Below are 27,792 nucleotides of genomic sequence, written 5' to 3'. Positions count from 1 at the left end.
GCTAAAATAACGTCAATAGGCATAATGAAGCTGGTGGTCACTAATGTGATGGTGTGCTGCTAGGCTAAGTGCAACGTGGAGTCAGTGGTGAAAACACAAATATCATTACACTCCACCCTTTTGACCAGTGACTCATATACCCTATAGTCCTAACAAAAACTTTTTTTTTTTTTTTTTTTTTTTTTTTTAATATTACAAGCAAATTAGGTATGCAGTGTACACAGCAACATAATGAAATAAGTGTAATCACTATAATGCCCGAGAAGTGTGATTAATTTATTGATCATTCAGGTATTTATAAACAGCTAAACCAGGCACACCTACAATAGAACGACTTAAGGTTCAATATTCTGTAAGGAAATGCCTCCTTGGCATGGTTACCCCCTAACTTTTTGCTTTTGCTGATGCTAAGTTTTGATTGAAAGTGTGCTGGGACCCTGCTAACAGGGCCCCAGCACCAGTGTTCTTTCCCTAAACTGTACTTTAGTCTCCACAATTGGCACAACCCTGGCACTCAGGTAAGTCCCTTGTAACTGGTACCCCTGGTACCAAGGACCCTGATGCCAGGGAAGTTCTCTAAGGGCTGCAGCATGTCTTATGCCACCCTGGGACCCCTCACTCAGCACATGCACACTGCCTCACAGCTTGTGTGTGCTGGTGGGGAGAAAATGACTAAGTCGACATGGCACTCCCCTCAGAGTGCCATGCCAACCTCACACTGCCTGTGGCTTAGGTAAGTCATACCTCCAGCAGGCCTTACAGCCCTAAGGCAGGGTGTACTATACCACAGGTGAGGGCATATGAGCACTATGCCCCTACAGTGTCTAAGCAAAATCTTAGACATTGTAAGTTGCGGGTAGCCATAAGAGTATATGGTCTGGGAGTTTGTCAAACACGAACTCCACAGTTCCATAATGACTACACTGAAATCTGGGAAGTTTGGTATCAAACTTCTCAGCACAACAAATGCACACTGATGCCAGTGTGCAATGTATTGTAACATACACACAGAGGGCATCTTAGAGATGCCCCCTGAATACCAATCCAGCTACTAGTGTAGGATGACCAGTTTCTGCCAGCCTGCCACTCAACAGACATGTTGCTGGCCACATGGGGAGAGTGCCTTTGTCACTCTGTGGCCAGGAACAAAGTCTGTACTGGGTGGAGGTCCTTCTCTCCTCCCCGTGCAGGAACTGTAACACCTGGCGGTGAGCCTCAAAGGCTCACCCCTTTTGTTACAGCGCCCCAGGGCATCCCAGCTAGTGGAGATGCCGCCCCTCTGGCCTCTGCCCCCACTTTTGGTGGCAAGGCTGGAGGAGATAATAAGAAAAACACAAAGGAGTCACCCACCAGGCAGGACAGCCCCTAAGGTGTCCTGAGCTGAGGTGACCACTGCCTGCTTTGCACACTGCACCTGTCCGCCCCTGTGCCGCTGAGGGTGTGTTTTGTGTGCCTAATTGTGTCCCCCCAGTGCTCTACAAATCCCCCCTGGTACTTACCTGCTGGCAGACTGGAACCGGAGCACCCCTGTTCTCCATAGGCGCCTATGTGTTTTGGGCACCTCTTTGACCTCTGCACCTGACCGGCCCTGAGCTACTGGTGTGGCAACTTTGGGGTTGCCTTGAACCCCCAACGGTGGGCTGCCTATACCCCAGGACTGAGACTTGTAAGTGTTTTACTTACCGCCTAATCTAACCTTTACTTACCTCCCCCAGGAACTGTTGATTTTTTGCACTGTGTCCACTTTGAAAATAGCTTATTGCCACTTTTACAAAGACTGTATATGATATTGCTTTTATTCAAAGTTCCTAAAGTATCCAATTGAAGTACCTTACATTTAAAGTGTTTACTGTAAATCTTGAACCTGTGGTTCTTAAAATAAACTAAGAAAATATGTTTTTCAATATAAAAACCTATTGGCCTGGAGTTAAGTCTTTGCGTGTGTGTTCCTCATTTATTGCATGTGTGTGTACAACAAATGCTTAACGCTACCCTCTGATAAGCCTACTGTTCAGGTTCAGGTTGAGGGGGCTGTCCCTCCCGATACCACATGCACACGCCTGGAGGGAGACCACACAGCACACTCATGGTCAGAATCAAGTTGTATTATGATCAGAAAAAGAAACAATTACGATCATTCTCACAAATAACATTTATCAGCTGGAATATGTTCCCATTTTTCCTTTCCTGGTTTCATGATCAGCAGGACATTATTGGGGCCCTTTGCTATAATCTCTGCAGGTTCTAGAGGGGCATTTGGGAATTCCACCCACACTTTAGCACCAGGGTTTTTGTTAGTTGAACCAAAACCCCCTTCCCCACATACTGTCAGAAGGGCTGGGGCAGTCCCCTTCCTCACCAATCCTCCATACACTGGAATTATGACAAGTTGGGCAATTTTGTAAGCATGTAGGTCAAGACCTGCTGATTATGGTGTGGCTCTGTAAGGAGCTGAAGCTCCTGGTTTTATTTCCCAGTACATAATGGTGTTAGTGGCCACATGTGGTTGTATCTTTGTTAACATTCTCATCAGGGCAGTTTCAGCATTTGTCAATGGTATGTTATTTAGAATCTGGAGGGCTTCACTTAAATGCTTTCTCCAGTTTTTCAGAGTTCCATCAGATAATGTTTTAGTCCAGAACCCCAGGGATGCTCCTGTTCTTCTCTGCTTTTGCCACCTGCTCCAATCTACATATTGTCCCTGTATAGTTACATGCAACACAATGTCTCCTTCCTGCACTGTCCACAATTCTAAAGCCTGTTGAATTGCTTCTTTTGCCAAATCAAAAGCACACTGCTGCTCTTCACCCCATTCAAACTCATGTTTTCTTCTGGTCACTTTGTACCAAAGGGTTAAGATTTTACTTAGATGAGGGTCATTCTGTCTCCAAAAATCAAACAGTCCTATGAATCGCTGTCTCTCTTGCTTAGTGCGGGGAGTGGCAAACTCCAAACTCTTTTGTTTTGCCTGTAGAAACACCTCTCTATGTCCTGGATTCCACTGAATTCCTAGAAACATTACATTTCTGTCTTGTCTGAATTAATTATCCACATTTTACTCTACAAAAGCTCCTTGAATATATCTTTCACATCCTTAACTTCTTGCTGGGTATAATATTTTAAAGAATGCATTTCAACTCCTGCCAATTTCTGTGGGCTACTCTTTATTTTTCGTCTAAATATTGGCTGAGCACGAACTACATTCTGCTCATGTAGATCACACTCGCCCCTACCTTTTTTAACCTCCACATTACTGGAATGGGAAAAATCAGCTTTTCCTGCGACAGCGTGATTGAGATCAGCCTTATTTTGTAATAACTTATTCTGACAAGACAGCATAGTTACAGTATTTGTGTCAATAAGTTGTTTATGAAATTGCTGTTTCTCATCTTCTAACTGTTCACACTTCTCATGCATTTTTCTGTAAGCAGACAAAAGTATCCAACCCCTCCTGCTAAGAACAAAAGGGTCATCATTCCGTTCAAAAAGCACCTTTTTGAAACATATAGGAGCAGTTAATAACTCTGCTTTATCCAAGCACTCATCCCACAATTTAGAAAGTCCTGATAAACAAGAAAACGTATTTCCCAAGACAGTATAAGGCATTTTAATCTCACATGCATATTCAGAAATGGTTTGCGGTGCTTCCTTTAACTCTCTGCCACACATATTTTCACTTTTAAATCGTGCACTTCCAACCTCCCTTTAGGCTGCCCGACCTACGCCAAAATGTTTTGCTTCACTAATGACTGAGATGAAACACTCATGCACTGACCAAAATCTCTGGAATGCGTTTCTTCGTCTAAAGAAGACATTTATTAAATCACTTTGCAAGGTTCATGAAGGAGATTAGCATGCTGAAAGCACAAGTTTAAAAATGGTCACAGCAATGAAATGAAAATATGTACAAATGATTCTCCACTACAATATACACAACAAATGTGTATGTGTATACATATGTATATATATATATATATATATATATATATATACGTGTGTATATATATATATATATATATATATATATATATATATATATATATATATATATATATATATATATGTCACAGTGCAAAGCAGATAACAAGAATTAAAAAATGCATCACCATGAGGCACGGGCAAATCTGCTTCATCTCCCTCCTAATCAGCATCAAACCGCCTTATCCCAGAATCGATCGTGGAGAGAGAGAGTTCAGTTACCCTTAGGGGAAGGATGACACACCTCAGCATCCTGAGTATGTCCGATATCTGAGTCACTCCCTGGTCCATATGGTCTCTGCCTCTTATATACTTTGAACAAACAAGAGAGGAGAGTTCTAGAAACTCTCTCCCACTCCATAAGTTTATTATTAAAAAAATGCTGGTTACTTTAGGTCAGCTTTGAAAAGAAAACGTCAGAAATTGGCCAAAATCCCAAGGTGCCCTCTATCAAAACAAAACCGTTCCCTGCCGTTCTAGTACATTCTTATCAGCCTAAGCCCTTGGTGAGAAGGAGCACGCAAACATGCACAATAAAAACATGAGCACATTGTATAACGTGGGCATGGAAAATTACTAGGAGCTTTTAGCATGGCGGTGGCTAAAATAAAGTCAATAGGCATAATGAATCTGGTGGTCACTAATGTGACGGCGTGCTGCTGGGCTAAGTGCAACGTGGAGTCAGTGGTCAAAACACAAATATCATTACACTCACTCTCACTGGCCTCATATGTCAGAAGACACAAAAGAGTCCTGTCACTCTTGTCACTTGCCTAACCAATGGTAAGACTTGTGGCACCCCAAAGGGCCACCTTCATCCCACTGCCAGTGGTTGGGGTGCCCTTTGAAAGGGTAGGGGTTGACATAGTTGGCCCCCTTGACCCTCCTACTGCTTCTGGCAATAGGATTATCTTGGTGGTGGTGGCCCATACCACTAGATATCAGGAAGCAATTCCTCTGATGACCACTACAGCTCCTGCAGTGGCAAAGGCCCTCCTGGGAATATTTTCCAGGGTGGGCTTTCCAAAAAAGGTGATGTCAGACAGAGGTAGTAAATTAATGTCTGCGTACCTAAAAGCAATGTGGAAAGAGTGTGGGGTAACTTAAAAGGTCACCACACCTTACCATCCTCAGACAAATGGGTTGGTTGAGAGATTCAACTAAACTCTCCCAGGTATGATTATGGGACTATATGAAAAGCTCAGAAGGAGATGGGATGTCCTATTACCAGGCCTCCTTTTTGCCTACAGGGAAGGTACCCCAGAAGGGAGCGGCCTACAGCCCATTTGAACTCCTTTTTGGTCACCCTGTTAGGGGTCCATTAGCACTTGTGAAGGAGGGGTGGGAACAACCCTTGAAGCCCCCTAAACAAGATACATTGGATTATGTACTTGGCCTAAGATCTAGATTGGCCGAGTACATAAAAAAGGGTACTAAAAACCTTCAGGCAAGCCAAGGGTTGCAAAAACAATGGCATGATCAGAATGATGTCCTGCAGGTGTACCAACCAGGATAGAAGGTGTGGGTACTGGAGCCTGTGGCACCCAGAGCACTCCAGGACAAATGGAGTGGCCATATCTGAGTGAAAAAGAAGGGTGAGGTCACTTATTTAGTGGACCCAGGCACTCCCAGAAGTCCTCTTAGAGTACTTCATGTGAACCGCCTGAAACCCTACTATGATAGGGCTGACTTAACCCTACTCCTGGCCACTGATAAGGGACAGGAAGATGAGACTGACCCTCTCCCTAAACTCTTACCCAACATTGCAGCTGATGGCTCAGTGAAAGGAGTTATCCTGGCAGATTGTCTTTCTGAAGAGCAGAAGGAGGATTTCAGGAACCTCCTAAGCCAATTCTCTGAACTTTTCTCTCTGACACCTGGTCAAACCACTTGGTGTGAACACACCATAGATACTGGAGACAGCTTACCTATCAAAAGTAAGATTTATAGACAGCCTGACCATGTCAGGGACTGCATTAAGTCTGAGGTTCAGAAGATGTTGGACTTAGGAGTGATTGAGCACTCAGATAGCCTCTGGGCAAGCTCAATGGTGCTAGTACCCAAGCCTCATTTTCAAAATGGGAAAAAGGAGATGAGGTTTTGTGTTGATTATAGAGGGCTCAATACAGTCACAAAGACCGCTGCTCACCCTATACCCAGGGCAGATGAGCTTAGAGTAAAACTGGCATCTGCCAAGTATCTCAGCACTTTTGACTTGACTGCAGGGTATTGACAGATCAAGCTATCAGAAGAGGCTAAACCTAAGACAGCTTTCTCTACCATTGGAGGGCATTATCAGTTCACTATTATGTCCTTAAGTTTGAAGCATGCACCTGCCACTTTTCAGAGGCTGGTGAACATAGTCCTCCAAGGCATGGAAGCTCTTAGCGCAGCAAATCTTGATGATATTGCTGCCTTCAGCTCCACCTGGGATGACCACCTGGTCCTCCTCTGGAAAGTTTTAGAGGCCCTGCAAAAGGCAGGCCTCACTATCAAGGCTTCAAAGTGCCACATAGGACAGGGAAAGGTGGTTTATCTGGGACACCTAGTTGGTGGGGAACAGATTGAACCACTACAGGGGAAGATCCAGACTATTTTAGACTGGTCTCCCCCTACAACATAGACCCAGGTTAGAGCCTTTCTTGGTCTCACTGGGTATTACAAGAGATTTATTAAGAATTATGGCTCCATTGTTGCCCCTCTTAATGACCTCAAATCCAAGAAGATGCATAAAAAGGTAATGTGAGCAGCTAGCTGTCAGAAAGCTTTTGAGGAGCTTAAGCTCCTCAATATGTGTACTGCACCTGTCCTAAAAAGCCCAAACTACTCAAAGAAGTTTATTGTCCAGACAGATGCTTCAGAGATAGGGGTGGCTGTGCTATCACAACTTAATTCAGAGGGCCAGGATCAACCTGTTGCTTTTATTAGTCGAAGGTTGACCCCTAGATAAAAGCTATGGTCAGCCATAGAGAGGGAGGCCTTTGATGTGGTCTGGGCCCTGAAGAAGTTGAGACCATATATCTTTGGGACTCATTTCATAGTTCAGACAGACCACAAACTCCTTTTATGGTTAAAACAAATGAAAGGTGAAAACCCTAAGTTGTTGAGGTGGTCCATTTCCCTATGGGGATGGACTTTACAGTGGAACATAGACCTGGGAGTAACCACTCCAGTGCTGATGGACTCTCCAGATATTTCCACTTAGACAATGAAGACTCATCTGGGCAAGGTTAGCCTTATTGTCCCTCGTTTGGAGGGGTGTAGGAAAGTACCCTCTTTTTGGTATGTTACCCCCAATTGCTGCCTGATGTCTGTGTTTCACTGTGTCACTGGGATCCTGCTAACCAGGACCCCAGTGCTTATGCTCTCTCTCTCTCCTCTAAATGTTGTCACTGCATACTTGTAACCCAGTATTTCATCCCAAATGTGCAAACTGGTCACCCTTTATAAGTCCCCCTTAGTATATGGTACTTAGGTACCCAGGGCATTGGGGTTCCAGGGGATCCCTATGGGCTGCAGCATTTCTTTTGCCACCCATAGGGAGCCTGTGCAAAGGCTTCTACAGGACTGCCATTGCAGACTGTGTCAAATGGTGCATGTACCCTTTCACAGCCATTTACACTGCACCAGGTCACTTATAAGTCACCCATATACCAGGCCTTCCAACCCTGAAGGCTGGGTGCAGAGTACCTGTGTGTGAGGGCAACCCTGCACTAGCAGAGGTGCCTCCACGTCATCCAGTACCATTTTCCTGGACTTCGTGAGTGCGGGGGCACCATTTTATGCGTGCACTGTTCATAGGTCACTACCTATGTACAGTTTCACAATGTTAACTCCGAATATGGCCATGTTTGGTATCAAACAGGTTGGAAGTATACCCCAAGGCTTTTGCAAGCATTGGTTGTATTAGTCCATGCACTCTGGTGGCTCCTTAGAGCACCTCAGTACTGCCATTACAGCCTTCTGAGGTTTTCTAGGCAGCCCAAGCTGCTGCCACCTCACAGACAGGTTTCTGCCCTCATGTTGCTCAAGCAGCTTGAGCCCAGGAAGGCGGAACAAAGCATTTCCTTTGGGAGAGGGTTGTTACACCCTCTCCCTTTGGAAATACGCGTTAGAGGCATGGGAGGGGTAGCCTCTCAGAGCCTCTGGTAATACTTTGAAGGGCACAGATGGTGCCCTCCTTGCATAGTCCAGTCTACACTGGTTCAGGGACGCCCAATCCCTGCTCTGGAGCGAAACTGGACAAAGGAAAGGGGAGTAACCACTCCCCTGTCCATCACCACCCCAGGGGTGGTGCCCAGAGCTCCTCTAGAGTGTCCTTGGGTTCTGCCATCTTGGATTCCAAGGTGGTAGGGCACTCTGGGAGCATCTGAGTGGCCAGTGCCAGCAGGTGACGTCAGAGCCCTCCCCTGATCATTGCTTACCTGTGTAGCTGACCAATCCCCCTTTCAGGGCTATTTAGGGTCTCTCCTCTGGGTGTTTCCTCAGATTCAGATTCCAAGACTCAAGCAGGAATCCTCTGCATCCTTTACTACACCTTCTACTGACGAAACTGCATCTGGGCCCTCCAGGAACTCTACAAACTGCAACAAAGAAGCAAAGTCAACTTCTGCAACATTGTATCTTCAGCTCCTGCCAGCAACTTCAACTCTTTCCAGGTCGTACAACCTCCGAGGACTGCCTGTCTTCAGCCTGCACTAGAAGAATGAAGGAATCTCCCTTGAAGTGAAGGAGTCACTTCCCTGCTTCAGCAGGCACCCATCTGCAGCGACGACTGGTGGCTTGGATCCCCTCTCCTGAAGACGTGTGTGCATCTAGCATCATGGGTAGTGGACCAAAGTGGTCCAGATGGTCCTGACGTCCTACTGTCCAACTTTGGTGGGGGTAAGAACTTGCCTCCCCACTCAAGACAGTACCCTCATGCACCGCGTGTTTTGCAATTGCCAAGGCTTGTTGGCATCCTTCCATGAAGTTCTTCATGCACTGTGCAGCTCTGGCCCCCAGCACTCTATCCTGCGACGCACAGCCTCCTGCGTAGTTCTCCGGCGGCATGTGATTCCTTTGTGTAGTGCTGCGTGGGCCTCCTTTTGCACCTTCTTTGTCCCTGTGCTGTGGGACTCCTGTGCACGCTGCCTGGTCTTCTGAGGGCTCTCTGAGTTGCTGAGAGCCCCCTGTGTCTCCCCCTCCTCGGCAGAGGCCACCAGATCCCTCTGGGTCCCGAGCAGGGCCATTTTCCACTAACCGCGAGCTTTACGTGTGCCAAGGCTTGTTGGCAGAATCCTGCGACGCAAACCAGACTGCAGTCATCCATCCAGCAGGGGACATCAACTGCACCAACCAAGAACCCACACCCGTCTTCTTGGGAGCAGTACTGACTGATCTTCTTCACCGATTACTCTTCTTTTGCACTTATATCTGGGTTAGCCGGGGTTCCTGTTCTCCCTGGACACTTCATTGCTTCTTGGACTTGGTGCCCTTCTTCCACAGGTCTTCAGGTCCAGGAATCCATTGTTCGTGTCTTGCAGTCTCTTCTGGTTCTTGCATAATCTTCTTTCTCATGTTCTTGTGTGCTCTAGGAAAGTGACTGTGATTTACCCCTGCTTTCCTGTGTTCTGGGGTGGGTTCTATTACTTAACTTTGGTGTTTTCTTACGCCCCTAGTTCCTCTCTACACACTACACTTTCCTAGGTTGGAAACCGACTTTCACATTCCACTATTTTAGTATATGGTTTTTGTTCCCCCAAGCCCATTTCTAACTATTATAATTTTCACTATTTGCACTGTTCTCTAACTGTTTTTACAGCTATTTATGCATTCTAGTGTATAAACTGTGTATATTACTTACCGCCTAAGGGAGTCTAGTCTCTAAGGCAGTGGTCCGCAAACTTTTTGGACCCGTGGCTCCCTTGACCTTTTGGCAGTTGGCTGCGGCTCCCCACTGTGTTATTTTTGTTTTAGCGACTGGGGTATAGGGCTTATAAGCCCGCCATCTGGAGTTCTTCCATTTTGTTCCCTAAAAAATACTTGGTCGGAACTATGAAGGTATTATAATCATAGATGTAGCAAAATAAAAAAATATATAACAGTTGTTTAATAAAAAATAAAAAAAACTTTCATTGGTTAAGACAGAAACAATGCTCTTCAGCACTGTGGTCTGCATAATCATTTTCTTTAAAACTATGTTTTGTTCCTTAAAAATTGCCTCTAGCACAGGGAGCTCTTCCTTGAGTCATTCTAGTTGTCAAGGAGCAACATTTGATATATAATAATGCAGCTCCACTAATCAGCACTACTATATTTCACTTTCAAGTACTTTACTAAAGTACTTTACTAAATTTTCCAGCAGCCACCATTATCTTAACTCTGCTTCTGTCTCTTCTAGTGTCTGATGGAGTCTTTGAACTCTCCTGTCTCAGACCTCAGTATTTGTCTGCAGTCTCTGATTCCTTCTCACTACAGTCGTGTGTCACAGTCCGTGTCAATTCAGTTCTTATTATGGTACAAAACTCTGATGGAGGTCCACATAAGACCATATCAAAAAAGTAAAAACACATTTATGCATTAAACATGCTGCATACTATCATAGTAATAAGAACTTTTCCTACACTACAAAAGATGTTAAAAAGTCTTCCCACCAACTAACATTAACAAGACTAAAAACAGTGCCCTTCAGGATTAAATAAAATATTTTATTAAAACAATACCACAATTTCCTTAAAAGTGACACGGTAAACATACTTAAGTCCAACACGTGCCTCTGTTTTTATTTCTGCATTGCTCATAGTTTATGTTAACTGTTCTGACAGATAGGATCAATTCCTGTGCTATTTTGCATGCCGCACTGCCATCTAGTGGTACTAGAGGGAGTTTCATCTTAGCAAAACGTTTGAAAGCCAGCTTGAAAAAAGAAAGAAATTGCCCTCTGAATATTTACTTTGCGGTGCCCCTGGGTAGTTTTGGAGGCGCACCAGGGTGCCACGGCGCACAGGTCGGGAACCTCTGCTCTAAGGTATTTTTGGCATTTGTGTCACCAAAATAAAGTACCTTTATTTTTGTACAACTGAGTATTTTCTTTCATGTGTGTGAGTACTGTGTGACTACAGTGGTATTGAATGAGCTTTTCGTGTCTCCTCATCCACAGGACCCCTAGAGAGCCTGGCTTCTAGACACTGACTACATTTCACTAATAAGGGATAATTGAACCTGGTATAAGGTGTAAGTACCTTAGGTACCCACTACAAACCAGGCCAGCCTCCTACAAGAGGCCTTTGAGATTCCATCAAAATCTGTAATTTTCCATCACAGAAATATGAAGAAATTATTCTTATTTTTGGGAAAATATGACAGTTTCAAGGCATTCTGAGTTTGTAGCTTTATCTGGGTGCTCGGTAACTAGGAACATGTCTGAGATCAAGTGATCCAGCGGAATTGAGGGTGGATTGGCTTGTCTAAATCCAAGCACATTTTCCAACCCACAATGCCCTTCAGATATCAAATCTAACTCTAAAAGCACATTATCTTTTAGTTACCTTGGAGGGGATGACTGTAGTATTTGGACAAAGGGTCAGACAGCACTCAAAGAACAGAACTAGCCTCTGGGGCATTATTGAAAATCAGACACACAGGGGAATGTAGGGTGGCATGATGTGTGCGTTCCTGTAGGTTATCGCAATCCAAATGTCTTGCAAATGTCAATATTATGCCTACCTATAAACAATGTATTCAGTGTCCATGGGTGATAGCTATGGTATTTCAGCCCAGAATGAGCCGGAACCCTCAGAACCCTACTTGAGAATTTCTGGGAACTTTGGCCCCAGAGGAATTAAGGTTTTTATAGCTTACATGGAACCCAAAGCCAAAACTCTGCTCTTTCTCATCTGTGTGCTCCTTTCTCCTCCACCCTGTGCTCTGTGTTGATGTTTTGCGCATTTGCTTCTGTGGTATTTTATCCCTTTTGTTCTCCCCAATCACTATATACTGCTTTCTCCATTACTCATCATTCCCGCTCCTCGGTTATCCCCTAACGACGGCATACCCATATGTTTTTAAATCTAAACTGAAGCAAATGACTCCTGCGTTATTCCACTGGTCTGCATGTTTTCTGACATATGCACCTGTCAGTGGAATGATGGGACAGCCATCACACCTTTTTTTACGATGCTGCATAGTATCCCAATGCTGTATGTATACCACAAGCATGTAAATAATAATATAATACGTTATACATGTTCAAATGTTGATTGGGGGTGTGGGGAGCCACTGCGTTGTGAGTGCTTGACCCAAGCATTTTTGTGTTACTTTGCTGTTGCAGGTGCTGGGCTGGATTCGTAACGGAGAGTCCATGCTCAATGCTGGTCTCATCACTGCCAGCTCCCTGCAGGAGGCAGAGCAGCTACAGCGTGAGCATGAGCAGTTCCAGCATGCTATAGAGGTAAAAATAGTATTTATTTTTATGAAAACATTGTTTTGCCCAAATTGCTATGTAATTAATACAGATCTATTATTTGGGGTGAAGCCTACCCACACTTATATGTATGTACTTTAATGCATTACTATCAGTTTACATTTTTTGAGTTTTGTATTTATTTTTTAGGAATGTTTGTTTTGAACTGAAAAATTTAAACTCTGCTGTGTTGTAGGTGTAAAGTTTGGTACACTGTTGCTTTAACTTCAGATGTAGTAGCCATTCGATGCATACAATTTAATCATGGTCGGCCTACATGGACAAGTATATTGCAGCTCAGAAAGCGACATATATATATCAGCAGAAGATGTCCTAAAAAACAGAATGATAAAGGGGACCATGGTTTGTAGATCTGGGATGGGTTTGACAAAAGGCCCTTTCCATAATTCACCGTTTCAGAAATCAGATGGATAGGCTGAAAGCCATATAATAGAATTTTATGGTTTATTTTGTTGCATTGTAATTGAGATTGTGTTCTGTTACACACAAATCATTTGGATCACACTGGGTAGAGCCCGAAGGAAACTATTGCTTTTTTGGAGACAATTAGACAGGGTGTCTCTCACTCCTTCCCTGCAGAATTATGCTCTAGTAAGTAAAAGTGCCCATCAATTTATCCTCGAGCTCCTACATGGGCAGGCACCACAGAATCAACGAATTTGTAGATACTACGCTGGTCATCAGATACAATAGCAACCCTATCATCATCTGCCAGGTTGATTATACAGGAGAACCTCAAGACTTATGATCATATATTGGAAGCCTGGGAAAACTTTCTAAAGAAAATTTCCTAACAGTACTCTTCCTTCACCCTATCACGGCCTTTTCAACAAGCTAGTCAAACCACCTCGGCTCGTCTTGCGAAATTATGCAGTTCTTTTAAGAATGCTTAAAGGAAACTGGCAAGATGTTTGAAGGCTTGTCCAGGCCATTAACATCTCTGGGAACAACTGAAGAAGGCTAACAAGGAATTCAAAAGGCAAATATGGAAGGAAAAAGCTGAAAGCAAGAGCCTCTTTTGGTTAAAGTTAATACATGCTGCAAAAGAGAAAAAACCCAGAAAATTCTGGAAAATTATTAATCATCTAAACATCCCAGGAAATTTAATTAATAACTCAAATATTACTGAAAATGATTGGGCAAGCTATCTTAAGACAGTCTTTTCAGCAAAGCAGCAATCTAGCGGAAATAGCATTCTATTAACATCACGGTCAAAAAGCAGGGAATATAATTACCCTTTCCCGGTGACTAACAAAGAGGCTGCTGATCTTACTCTGGTCTCTGACAGTACATATAGAGTACTCCTTAAGGCCCACCGAGAAGAGGCCCCTGGGCCTAAAGGCCTTCCACAAGCCATCTTTAGGGAAGAAGCTGTTTTTTGGTCTGAGGTGCTGAGTTCCCTTTACTAGGACAATAGACTGGGAGGGATAATCCCTGAGAGGTGGCGAGGCTTCATAATTAACCCATTTTTCAAGGGCAGCGACAGAGATAGCCTAGCCAGTTACAAGTTAATCGCCCTTCTTGACGTAGAGGCAAAAAATGATGCCTCCTTGCTTCTTGCTGAATTAATAGCATGGTCTGATAAACATACCATCATTCCCTCTAACCAAAGAGGATTTAGAAAAGGAGTGGTCACCATGATTAACATACTGATAACTTACTTCCACACAGAGTAGACAGCGACATAGAAGGTTATATCTTGGCTTTATAGATTTCAAGTTCGTTTTGACTGAATGAACAGACAGTGGCTCTGGAGTAAACGAAAGCAATGGGGTCTCCCGGCACCCCTCTTGAATGCAATAATTTTATTATACTCCGACACATGGGTACGAACAAAAATTGGAGACAGCATGAGGCTTTCAAGGAAAAATTTTACAACCTTTGGTTTGAAACAAGGTTGTGTGCTTGCTCAGTATTTATTCATGGCAGATTTCTCCCCTGCCCTTGACATGGGAAATATTCATCCTCCCCATTTGGGAGAGATCTCATTAACACATTTATTATACGCAGACGCCCTGGTCTTGTTTAGTTGCATGAAGGTTGGCCTACAAAGATCTTAAAGCATTCTGGCCAACTACGTTAATTCCAACCAACAAGAAATCAGTGTGTCAAAATCTAAAATTATGCTGGTAGGTTGCAGGCAGACTCCCACACTAGGATGGCCTTAAACAACATCTTGTTGAAAATGGTGCCATATTATAAATACCTAGGAGTAATCCTAGATGCCAAAGGCACCTTCAGCCAACAGAGAAAATATAGAGCTCAAAAAGCAACAGCGTTCACCTATGATTTTTCTCTCTTGGAAAAACGCCTTCAGGGCCTCTCATTTCATCCATTGTTAACTGTCATTTCTTCCAGATTGCCTCCTACACTTAATTACGCCAGAGTGGCAATGTGCGGTCTGGAAGCGTCTCTCATAGACAAAATCCAGCTTAACGTATTCAGCTGAGTTTTCAAATTATCACAATCAGCCTCGCAGGTGCAGCTTCGCTTGGAATTTGGGTTAGTTCGGCAAGGCCTGGCAGCAAAAGCTGAGGCAGTAAAGACTTGGTAGAAAATTAGGCACTCAGCCAATAAATTGAATGGCGCACTTTGGTTGTCTCTAAAAGCTGTCCGGCAGTCAGCTTATAATAAATATCTACGGTCATCCATTAGCCAACTACATCTGCAAGACCTGTGGGAGGCAGCACCTGTATGTGACTCATTCATAAGAGGCGCTAATAAAGCGCAGGCTCTCATGTGTGGATAATCATAAGGCACTGTGTCAAAGCCGGCTGCCTATCTCTCCATACCCTATTCAACACTAATGAAACATCAATTAATGATGATCCGATTGGACAATTTGCCAACTTCAGCTAATCTTCCATTATGGAGGAATGCAAGCCCGGAGAAATGTAGGCATTGTGCGTGCCTTAAAGAAAATCTCATTCGTATAACTTTTGTCTGTCCAGGTCTGCAAGACCTTCGAAGGAGGCTTCTTACAAGAATGTTCAATGACAGAATTGTTCGGACCTGCAGAGCAGCCATAGTAGCTTGTTTCAATCCACACTATCCACAGCTAAACTGCAAGTTTGTCAAGTTTTTGACCACAGTGCTGCGGCATAAGTGACGCACAAGTTTACAGCAAAATGGAGGGATTACTAAAATAGTACAGCGTTTAATCCCTTCGAATTAACAGCTACTATCTTTGTCAGCACTTGTTAAGGTTACAGGGCTCGCACTTAGGGCCCCTGCATTAGGGTGCTACTCTGGTGCATAGTGCACTATAAGCACTTTTAAGACTCATGTTTAAGATTTTAAAAACACAAAGTGCTGTAACTCAGTTGCTGAGAAAGATACATTTTCTGTCTGGGTTTAACTTTCAGACAATTAATGAATGATTCATCAGAGTCAAGCACGTGCACTTTTTGTACTCTAGAGCTCAGGAGGTCTGTGGACAGTTAAAATGTAAACTTTCTGTGTACAACCTGCTCTAAAAACTGTTTATTTGTAAAGACATTTTAATTGCAGTGTAATGTATTTTATTATGCCAGTTGCACAATTGTTATGGTTTTAACTAACTGAAACAATAAAATCAATGGTATGCTAATATGGAATCAATGGTAAGTAAGAGTGTTAGGAGTGTGACAAGCCTGTCCGAGAATTACATCTGTGGGTGGTTTTTACAGAGCATAGCACTCCGGAATCAGTATGCACTCACAATATTTGTCACACTATATACTAACTTACTATACACTATTAGTCAACAAGAATGATTGGAATTATAGCAATCTCAGCAATATATAGGCAAATTAGGGTAATTTAAATTCTGCATAAAATGCCAAGTCACATAATGTCTCCTCCCGTACCTTATTGTGCCTTCTGGCCTAAAGATGGAACTCTGTAATTCAGCAGCGCCTTCAGCAACTGGCCTATGTATTCTACCCCAACCCTTTTAGCTGTATTTTATACACCTTTCGAAAGCATGGTGTTCTATGCTTTTCTTTTGTATACTTTCACAGGAAATGTGAACAGTTCTACTTTTTCAAAACCTATGCAAAAGCTCATCGATACTTTTAATCCTACAAGATACAACACACAGGATCACCTTCCCATATAGCCATATTTCAGCTGCTGTGCTTATAGACAGTGCGTTCACCACAGGGTGGTCAGTTTCCTTTTCTCTTGATAGTGTGAATTGAAGAAAACAGCCAGATTCATCCGGAATGTCTGCAACATATGTAGGTTTGTGTGTTCCCCCAGATCAAGAGAAGATTTATGATTTTGAACAGATACTGCGTGCTTCGACTGCAGAGTCATCTTTAAACCAGTTTTATCAAGCCATGTTTATTCATCCTGAACTGAAGGCTGCATCTAATCTTTCTGTGGGAGATGGCAAAACATAGTAAAGCTGGGGTGTGGAAACAAACAGGGTGCGAAGGCTAACCTTAATTGTGAAACTACAGGAGCAGATAAATCAATTCCAGAGTTCTTAGTATACCAAAAGTACCTTTTGTGGCCTCTTTGACCCACAGGTTGGAAGGTCTCAAAGTAGAGGAACCTCTTCAAACGTTGACAACACTTCCCTTTACACAGTCACATCCCACTTGTCTGCGAGAGACTGAGGTTGATTCCACCTCATTTGCAGGGAACAACCACTGGCCGTTAGGTTTTAGCCATGGTTTCCACCTCAATGACGGAAAGCAGCCATGGGTCACAAGGTTCTAACCAATGTGTATGATGGCTTCAGCATAGAGCTCACATCACTGCCACTAGCCTTTTTACCACTGAAGCACAAAATCATCAGATACCATCTATTACTTATTTTTAGGAGGAGATCTTGCTTCTAGCAAAATAAGCCATAAAGAAGGTTCACCTGACAAATAGGGCGAGTGTATTTGTTATGCTTGCTCATATAGGAAAGAGATAGTTCTTGTCCTAATATAACCTGCACAAGACCTTTGCCATACCTTTTGCAGGAGGGACAATTGGTGCCCTCGGTGGACTTACTAGATGTTTACTGGAACATATCTGTGCATCCAGCTTACGACCCGTACTTCTAGTTTGTGTTAGTTACCAAATATCAGTAATTGTTTTTTCCTTTGAGCATAAATCCTGCACTCGTCACAAAAGGTTTTGCAGTGGTGGCACGTTGGTGCAGACAGGGAATTCATGTGTACCCATACCTAAATGACTTACTGCTGAAGGGTGTTTCAGCCAAAATGCCACAACCAAACTTAACACATTGCAGGCCTTTTACACCAGCTACTTTTAACAATCAATGCAAAAAAAACTCTTTGAGCCCAAATAATTACTATATTTTCTGGAGGGAAAATTGATAACCCAAGGAAGGCTTACCTCGCATCGGAGAATTATGGCATTCCCAGCATTCATTTTTCTTAATCAGATGTCACAGCATCTGACGGTCGGTAAGTTTATGAAACCCATATGCATGATCTTTTTTTGTGTTGCCCTAATGCAAAATGGCAGACTGACTCGGCACCCCCTTTAAGAATACTTAGTGAGCAAAGCAGTGAGTCAAGGTAGGATCTAATGTTGACACTGCACAGTGCAAAACATATATCTTAATGGTGACACACAGAAAGTGTCTGAGTTTTACCACTGTGGCCTCACAGTCCGGGGTCATTTACTGACAGTACAGATACAGCAATAAGTCAGCCTCTTAGAGCTCACAGCTATGCAATTGGCATTGAAGAAGAACTTGCTGGACATGGTAGTCTTAATCCTCACACTCAATATGGCCACTGTGTTTTACTGATGATAATAATAATATTAATAACACAAGCTTTATTTAGTCATAAACCATCAAAGCGGAAAAAAAACATTATTCGTATAATTTCATATACAGATAAAATTTAGTAGAAAGAAGTGAATGAATAACGAACAATAAAAACATAATTCATTATTAACGATAAAACCAATAAAATCTCAAAATACATATCCCAGGACATACGTAATTATAAATTACAATAATTTTAAAAAATGAGTCTGTATATACCATGCAGCCACAAGAAACGTTCTAACTGCATGGATCAAAATAACAGAAGTATTGCTTTTTAAAATCCTAAGGGCAGTAGCCAATTGCCTAAAGCCCAACATCTGACAAACTGGAGGAATCCACTTACGTCGGGGGTAGACATATGCTGTGCAGAAGAACATAGTGTTCAACTGATTCCAAAGCAGTACTACAGCATGGACATAGGCTAAATACCGGCGATGACTGCTGGCAAAAGACAGTAGCGGTAAACGCCCACAACGGAAGCAAACATACAGACTCTTCCCCAAAATGTCGGTGATAAGATCTAAAAAAGGCTCAAACTCAGGATACCATTTAAAACCAAGGAAAGCATTAGTTAATCGTCCATGTGATGAAGCAAGGAGATAGTTGTTCCTGACAATGGACCAGTATGCTGTTTTCAAAGGCAGTTTGTGGGCCTTCTCTAAGTCCTGTGGGTTCTCCCAATAGTTCCCAAGCCCCAGGGTACGGAACCAGTTACAAACATGCCTAAACCATGGAATAGAAACTACATTAGATCTTTTTAGAAGGTCAAGAAGAGAGTCCCTATAAACAACAAGCTGGGGAGTCGTCCAAATTCTTACCCAAAAGAGTAGTCGTTTAAGGGCTATCGTATCAGTGATACGATTAAAACCAAGATCCAAAAAGATGGTAATCAGGGGGGTGGTATCTGGGCACGCAAGTAGTGCTCTAGCAAAGTTGTTCTTGCCCACCAATAATTTAGTGGTTTTACAAGAGCCCCACACTTAAGCGCCATAAATAGCAGCATTTCGCGCTTTAGATAAATATTTATAGCCGTAGAAACGGCTTCTGTAGCTATACTCTTCTACAAGCGCAGAATGGCCCCAGATCTATGTTGAAGAAGGGACACACTCTTGTTGATCTGTTCTTCCCAGAGCAATTTATTAGAGATCCTCACACCCAGGTAATCTATTGAGCTTACTTCCCCCAAAGGACCCCCAGCTAAAGCTGGTCATGGGCTAAACACCATTAATTTAGTTTTACTAGCATTTAGTTCCAACCCATGATCAGTACAGAAGGTTATAAACTTATCCACAAGGGTCTGGAGACCCATTGGGGTCTTGGAAATAAGGAGAGAATCATCTGCAAAGAATAGTATAGGGATCCTTTGCTCATTTAGGGAAGAAGCATAATTTTGGCAAAGAGACACAGCTTGTACCACCTCATTTATATATAAATTAAATAGGATTGGTGCCAAAACACAACCTTGACTAACCCCCCGTCGAATAGCAATATGATCTATCAATTCTGCCTGATTACCCCACCTCACCTGGGCGTTTGTGCCCTCATGTAAGCGTTGTAGGAGGTGGATTATGTTTGTTGGAATCCCTATTTTACATTGAACATCCCATAATTACCCTCTAGGGACCATATCAAACGCAGACCGAAGCTCCATGAAGGCAACATACAATTTTTGTTTAGCAAGCGTTACGTATTTCCAATATAAAAGTGCCAGCCTAAAAACCTGATCCACGTTACTAATTTTGGGGCGGAAACCTGCCTGAAGTGGAGACATCTCATAAAGGGTGTCAACCGAATCTAAAAGCCTTTCCAGTAGTTGTTTGGCACACATTTTCTGAAGATTATCAATAAGACTGATAGGTCTATAGTTGCCAGGAGAACTCGCCACTCCCTTTTTATAGATGGAAACTATTTCGGCCCCTTTCTAGGTACTGGGTATCGAGCCCCCTGCTGCTATTGCATTACATATCATATTTATATAACTGGACCAGATCACTGGCTCGGACTTATATAGGTCCCCCGGTATCTTATCTGGACCTGGGGCTTTGGAGTGTTTCAGAGAATTAATTGCAGCTAGTGTTTCCTCCAGGGTAAAAACAATATAGTCATCCTGTTTGCACATATCCATTCTCAGGTCACCAAATGGTAAGCACATTACAGCTGGCTGTTGGGAATAGAGGTTACAAGAGGGAGGATTACAAGGCATAGCATAGAGATTAGAAAAGTGGTCAACCCAACTCCAAGGCTGGATATGGGTGCGAATTATGTTCTTGCCCTCTATATATCTGTCAGACAGCACTTTCCAGAAAGACGTATTATTAATAAGTCTGGCAGCATCCAACAGGTTCTGCCAGATTGAGTCATCCTATGTGTTTTATATATGGATATGCAAGCATGCCTGGTCCTTAAGTAAACTTAAAAGGGGACGCGTATAGGCAGATTAATCTTTTGGATCGCATGAAGTATCCTAGCTATGTAGTAATCGATGAACATCTATTATCAATGTTCGTTATATATCTTTATTTCGGCTATAAGCCATAAAAGTAGACAATACAAGACATAACATGATTAAGAAACGTAGCACTTTAAACATTTTAAGAATGTCTAGACAACATTGTTTTTAAACATTTTTGCTTTTACAAAATCTCGAGGCGTATAAAACTATTAGATCGTTAGAATTTGGCTTCAATCAATTAAAATTTATCAGACTAATTAATTATAATCTAAAACCAAATTATTAAAAGCACGTGATTATCAGAGTTATAGTTCGTGTCTCCTGTGTTTTTTTTTGTTTTTTTTTTTTTTTTACAAGAACCTCGCCGCTGGGGGACCAATTTTATCATTTATCTCTGTTTACTGGTATAGAAGGAGAAAATTACATAATTTACTTTTTTAAGAACCCTAGATAAATATTGAGGTCACAGATTTATAAAAACATGCAAATCATCATTATTCTTTAAAACTAAAAATCCAGACCATTAAGACTATAGCTTCATCCAATTAAGAACTGATATATTAAATGAATATAGTCTAAAACCAATGTGTTGGAATTACACATTTATAATAATTCTTTTGTTCTTATTGACCATGCACTTCGCAGGTATCCCACCACAGAGAAAACTATTTTTTCACTTGTATCAGTTGTTAGGAGTCGTAATGCCGTATTCCATTCCCTTATTCCAATTTCCCTACATAATGGAGCAATCCACTTTTTCCTGGGTACCAGATATCTAGGGCAGAAAAGCATAAAGTGCGCAAGTGACTCTTTTGTCTTTTGACATGGTGGCAGTATATTGAATTGCAGTCCTCCGTTCTCCATTGCGCTGTAAATGACTTAAGCGGAAGGGTCCCTAGTCTAAACTTAATGAATAGTGTTTTGATATATGGAGGATTTACATTATCCATGTAGGCCTCAAACTTGGGACTGCATTTGTGGTCTAAGAACTGCAAAGTCAGACTGCCATGATTTTTTAACCAGGTTTGGGTCAGAATGTTCTCCCAGTAGCACTTTTTTACACGTTCCTTTATTTCCTTTACCAAATTGTGAGGAGCACTCCACACCTCCTCCATTTTGAGAAATTTACACGTGTCTCTGAAGTGTCTGAACCAAGGGATCTTTAGTACGCTGTTATTTGTAAGAAATTCATCTAGTGCTGTATGGAGAGTGGACCGGTCCTCTGAGGTCCAAAGATTAATCCAATACATTAGAGGTATAGTGCAATTTCGTTGTGTATTTCATTTAGGGCTAAATCAAATCTAAGCGGAGTGAGAGGGGTGCTCATTGGCAACTTTAGGAAGTTTCAAATAAACCGGTTTTCTACAGTGGTCAGACATCTGGAATTGGTATGACCCCAAAGCTCGGCACCATAAATTGAGGCCGCTACTGCCACTGCTTTATAAACTGTGATGGCAGGTGTTATCTCCCCTTCACAAGTATTAGCTATTTTCTTAGCTATCACTATAGCCCTTTGCCTAAGTGTTGTCAGACTCTTCTTGATCTGTGCCGACCAGCGCTGGTCGTCACTTAGCCTGATCCCCAAGTAGTCAAATTGTCTGACTCTCTCCACTGGTTGGCCTGCTATCGTCATTTTTCCCCTAAATAGTTTGTGTGGGTTAAAGGCCATAAACTTAGATTTTGTTAGATTAATTTCAAGTCCTCTATTGGAGCAAAAATTATAAAAGGTGTCCAGTTCATTTTGCAAACCCATAGGTGTTCTTGAAATTAATAAGGTGTCGTCGGCAAACATTAAAATAGGGACCGGGGTTCCAGCTAGTCTAGGGGCATCGTGATTACAGTGTAACAATTGGTCCACAGCACCGTTTATGTAAAGATTAAATAGTGTTGGTGCCAAGATGCAGCCCTGCCTAACCCCTCTATTGACGGGTATGGCTTCCGTTAAGTCACCACTATCTGACCAACGTACATGAGCATACGTCCCTTCATAGAGGTATCTAATCAGTCTTAGTAGTTCGTTATTGGGTTGATAGCTCTCCATAACTTCCCATAGTGTATCCCGAGGAACCGTGTCAAAAGCAGCTTTTAAATCGATAAAAGCTACATACAATTGGCTTTTATTGAGTGACAGGTATTTCCAGCAAAGGAGGTTAAACCTAAATGCCTGGTCTATTGTACTCACTCCTCTTCTGAAGCCTCCCTGAAATTCGGAGAGAATTTGGGAGTCCTCTATCCATATCTGTAGTCTGTTAAGCACTTGCTTAGCAAAAATTTTTGGGCTAACATCAATAAGACTAATAGGCCTGTAGTTGTTAGGTTGATCCCTTGGTCCTTTCTTATAGATAGGGACTATAACTGCTCCTTGCCATGTAATAGGGAGTCCTCCCCCCCTCAGTATCTCGTTACTAAGTGCATTTAGATACAATGACCACGTTGTCAAACGAGCAAGATATAGATCTCCTGGGATGCCATCAAGACCAGGGGCCTTTCCCTTACGTGTAGATTTGAGAGCCTCTGTTGATTCTTTTAGGGAAAATAGGTCCAGATCAAATTTGGGTGGTGTTATACTCCCCCACGTTAAAGTATTGCCAACAGGCTCATTAGGTTTTGGTAGGAGTGTAATAGTACTATTGGTATGTGGTTTCCTATATATATTTGAAAAGTGCGTCATCCAAGTTTCTGGCTGGATAACAGGGTAGCTTACCATTTCTTGGGAGCTACTCTTATCTGACACTAGTTTCCAGAATAGGTTAAGATCCTTCTCCTGGAGCGCCACAACCATCTTATTCCAATTCCTATTCGCCCATTCTTTTTTTGCATTATTAAGTGCGTCTTTATATACAGACCTGTTCTTCCTTATCTCTCTTGGGTTCCCTTCCTTAAGTGCTCCCAGTAACTGTATCTTAGCTTGACGGCAGGAGTTGGAGAACCACCTAGAGGTTTTAATCACAGTCTCTGTCCGCCTCCTTACCGTCTGGAAGTGTGGTTTTAGTCGGGTGACCAGGGTGTTGTGAAGATCGACCAAATCAACCAATTTGATATTTGTATGTTTCAGGGGAGAAAGTGTTGTTGCAAGCGATCTATAGATCGCTAGCTGAAAATTTGCATCACTTTCAACTCGATCCCATTTCACATTTTTACGATCATTGGTCCTAGTGAGGGCACTATTTAAAGTCCACGTTGACAGTGTCTTGGAACTAAATAAAATAGTGGAAAAGGAGGTGCTTAAGGCTAGATGGTCACTGTCAGTACGAGGAAGGACTATCATATCAGTTAGGGATTTCCAGAGGGCGTCATTTACTAAAACATAGTCCAGGTGGCTAGTGTATACGCCTCTCCTATATGTTGGTGACGCCGGGTTATCTGATCTGGTATTCCCATTAACTATCCTTAAGCCCTTTATTTTTATTAGGTCTTCCAGTAGTTCTGTGTCTCCTCCTTCTTTCTTGGATGTAATTTGCACCGGCCCTGATCTATCCCATGAGTCTGTGAGCTGGGATCCCTCTTGCTGATTGCCATCTCTGCAATTCAATTGCATATTGAAGTCACCCGCGGCCATTAAACCCCGCCCATTAGGTAGGCAGTTAAAAAAATCTACTATTGAACTCATCTGAATGGTCTGGGTCCTTTGGGTGCCAGGTCTGATATATAAATTTACGATTATTATGTTAGCAGGACCTTTAACGGTACTGATTTCAACCGCAACAGCTAGTAGATCCCTCGTAGGGGATACTATCTCTTTAACTTTTGGGAACAGGTCTTGTTTTAACCAAATTGTCAGGCCGCCTGAAGCCCTACCTGATGGTGATGGTAGTGCCGCCTTCTGGAAGGTCCAATAGCCTTCTCTATTTACTACAGATGGCGCCCATGTCTCCTGCAATAAAATGATGTGGTGTTGATCTATAAGTCTGCACCAGTCAGGATTAGCTATTTTCTGAGTCAGGCCTGCCACATTCCAGGATAAGATCTTAATCGGTAAGTCATGGTCTTGCCCATTTTCTGGTAAATTTTCCCTAGTCTCATATGTACAAAGTATTTCTTGCTGGGGCTTCTCCTTTGGCGAGCCATTGCAATATGTTTTGGGGTCTGCTCCCAGGATATTAGATAGGTCATTTTTTATGTTATAAAAGTCAGGATGAGTTATGCCATCACTCCCAACTTCAGCGGCGGGAACTTCAGCGGCAGAGGCTTCACGTCAATCTATGTCTGAAATATGGCTTTGTTTTCGATCCCTACTCTGCGGGCAAGGATACTGGGCCATTATAGTGTTATTTCTCTCTTGTGGGAACCGGTTTAGTTGAGGAAGTTTATGAACAAGTGTCATTTGGGAGGCGGTACCCGGTCTCATTCTTTCCTCAAGTGCCAAAAGACCCTTAACTAGATTCTGACTGGTCAATTTTATCCCTATGAGATCTGATGTTGAACCTATTTTTGTGAATCTCTGTGCAATGACTATATCGTCCCTTATAATGGATCTACACTTCTTTGTCCTTCTTATCCAATGTATAACTTTGTTTTTAAGAGATTCCCCTTGCTCAAATTGATCTTTGCTTAACTTGGGGACGTTTGTTATATAAATATAATAGATGTTATATCTAGTCTGACTTTGGAAGTTATTTCCCAAGGGGTGTTTGGGGCTTTTATCTAGGTGTCCTTCTCTGTGCATCTTCCAATTGTTCCCTGTGTCCAAGGGTGGATTGTAGTTATTACGAACACACGCTACAGGAGGTGCGCTATTGCCCCCCTGAATAGTCTGTGTTACCATTTCGACCCTTTGGCCCCTACACCTCTGTGGGATGGATGTTTCCGATGTTTTGACTGACTTTGGCAGGGAATTAGGGTCAGATTTTTGTGGTGTCTTCCTTATATCCCCAATTACTGCAGATATGCTATCCAGCTTCTCATATATCATATGGGTAAAAGATGTAAGATGCTCTCTAAGACTTAAAATTTCATCTCTTATCTGTGCTAACTGGAAGTCAGCTAGATGTTCTTCCTGCGTGGGTATGACTGGAACTGGCTCCTCAGTTTCCCTTAAGATAGTTCTCTCTAATTCAGCTGGCGATGGTGAAGCAAGGGGTAAGAAGCGATTATTACAGTTTGGCAGGGGGGGTACATCATCTTGCTGGTTAGACAGGTTTAATTTAGGGCTCTCTGTTGGATTCTTTAAAAATTCTAGCTTCCTAAGTTCTGTGTTGGTGCCTTGAAGTATAGGTCTCTGCGAGTCTCTGTGCACAGGGACGAAGAAAGATTTTATGACATTTGAGGAGGAAGGAGCATCTTTCCTACGAGATTTTGAGGGTTTAGTGGCTAGCAAACTCTCCACTTCCTCTATAAGATCATCGATTTGGGTGAGCGTACAATTTTCGGCCGCATGTCGGGGAGCTCTTTTTGCCCTTCCCTGCTCAGTAGGATTACTGGTAGCTTTTCTTTTCCCCACCTTGGTAATCTATCAACCTCAAGGACGTTATAACTAAAGCGCGAAGGGGAGATTATGAATACCTTGGGTAATGTATTTCAGAAGCCGGTAGGCCCTAATTGAAAGGTAGTGCGATATGGGTAAGATTGTTTATACTTAAATAAACCCAGGCGCACTGCTTTTAAGAGGCATCACATTTGAGCCTACCTAGTTCAAGATATTAGGGGGGTGGCCCTGCCCTGGCTCTTCCTGGCAATGACGGGCAAGGACGGGCCCGCCCTTGGCCCGGGCTTTGCCCGGGCGCTGCCCGCGCACGTCCCACACAGCGGGAGCGCATCAAATGTTTTAAAGGGCTCCTTGCCCTGACGTGTGGCGACTGGCCCCTCCTCCTGCTTCACAATGCGCTACCCGCGGCAGCGGGAGCGCGTCAAATGTTTTAAAGGGCTCCTTGCCCTGACGTGTGGCGGCTGGCCCCTCCTCCTGCTTCACAAAGCGCTACCCGCGGCAGCGGGAGCGCGTCAAATGTTTTAAAGGGCTCCTTGCCCTGACGTGTGGTGGCTGGCCCCTCCTCCTGCTTCACAATGCGCTACCCGCGGCAGCGGGAGCGCGTCAAATGTTTTAAAGGGCTCCTTGCCCTGACGTGTGGCGGCTGGCCCCTCCTCCTGCTTCACAATGCGCTACCAATGTAATGTAGTGTATCAACAACCACTAAAAGAATCATTAAGCATGAGACAATAAATCAACATTTCATGAACAACCACAACTCAATTATACGTTTTATCAGTTTTATTTCCCTGTTATTTACAATACTAGGTCATCAGGTTAGATCAAACTTTATTCAATCAACTCAGAATTAATTCAATAATTACCACCAATAACACAATCTAATCATAACTTGAGAGAAAACAAATGCTCAAATGCTTCAGCATAAGCCAACAAAGATGATTATAACGGCATTAATAGCAGAGTTCAGCAATCAGTCCATCAATCATTTGTCACTATCAGAGTCATTCAAAGAACCCTTACCTAACCCAGATTAACATTTAGCATGTGGGACTTCATGCAAAAACAATTTAGAAAACGTGAATTTGGAAAACATCTAGCTAAGAGAAAAACTATAAAAGAGCGCAGTTGGTACCTAGAAAGATCGGCATTGTAGTGAATCAGTCACATTGTCATAGCTACCTATCCACCAAATGGATCAGCAACAAAGTCAGTCTTCGTCTTCAGTCATCAGTCGATCAGCAACGCATCAGGCTCTTAAGAGCATGAGCCCAATGACACAATCTCGAACCGCATCTCTTGACGTCATCAGTTCTCCCCTCGCATCTGAAGTTTTAGCCCCTTGTCATGACTTTTTATTAGTTTTTCAGTCCATCCCCCTAATTCCTAATTGGTCAATCAGTTCTCCATATGTGACGTTACCCAATACGTTTTATTCTACATATCTTAAGAGTTCTAATATTTCATCTTTCTCAGTTCATGGATTGGTCCACTGTACAGTGTCTTCATCATCTGGCTCTCCAGGTATCGAAAATGTTGCATGTTCCTCTTCAGTCAGTGTCTCTATTGTTCAAGTCCTGGGAAAGTACATTCAGCCTACTCTACGCATGATTGTATCAAAATAACTTCATCATACCCTGTCCATCGGTACATTGCAGAAAATTCTAGCTAAGCACATAGTTCACGGTCAGTTC

General features: G+C 42.8%; 1 protein-coding gene across 7 annotated transcripts in view; it reads left to right on the top strand.

Moving 5' to 3' along the window:
• TRIO (trio Rho guanine nucleotide exchange factor) overlaps positions 1-27,792 on the top strand; it is a 3,522,386-nt gene that overhangs the window by 1,088,937 nt on the left and 2,405,657 nt on the right. For all 7 annotated transcript variants that reach the window (XR_011200906.1, XM_069219639.1, XM_069219640.1 and 4 more), the window contains exon 16: positions 12,290-12,409. Coding sequence is in view for 6 of the 7 variants with exons in the window: in XM_069219639.1 (XP_069075740.1) it covers positions 12,290-12,409 (120 nt within the window). In the remaining variant the exon portion in view is untranslated. The remainder of the gene's footprint in view (positions 1-12,289; positions 12,410-27,792) is intronic.

This window comes from Pleurodeles waltl, chromosome 2_2, assembly GCF_031143425.1.
Source record: "Pleurodeles waltl isolate 20211129_DDA chromosome 2_2, aPleWal1.hap1.20221129, whole genome shotgun sequence".
In the NCBI taxonomy this organism is placed as follows: Eukaryota; Metazoa; Chordata; class Amphibia; order Caudata; family Salamandridae; genus Pleurodeles; species Pleurodeles waltl.
The sequence above is the reverse complement of the archived record's forward strand: the minus strand, read 5'-3'. Positions and strand labels throughout refer to the sequence as shown.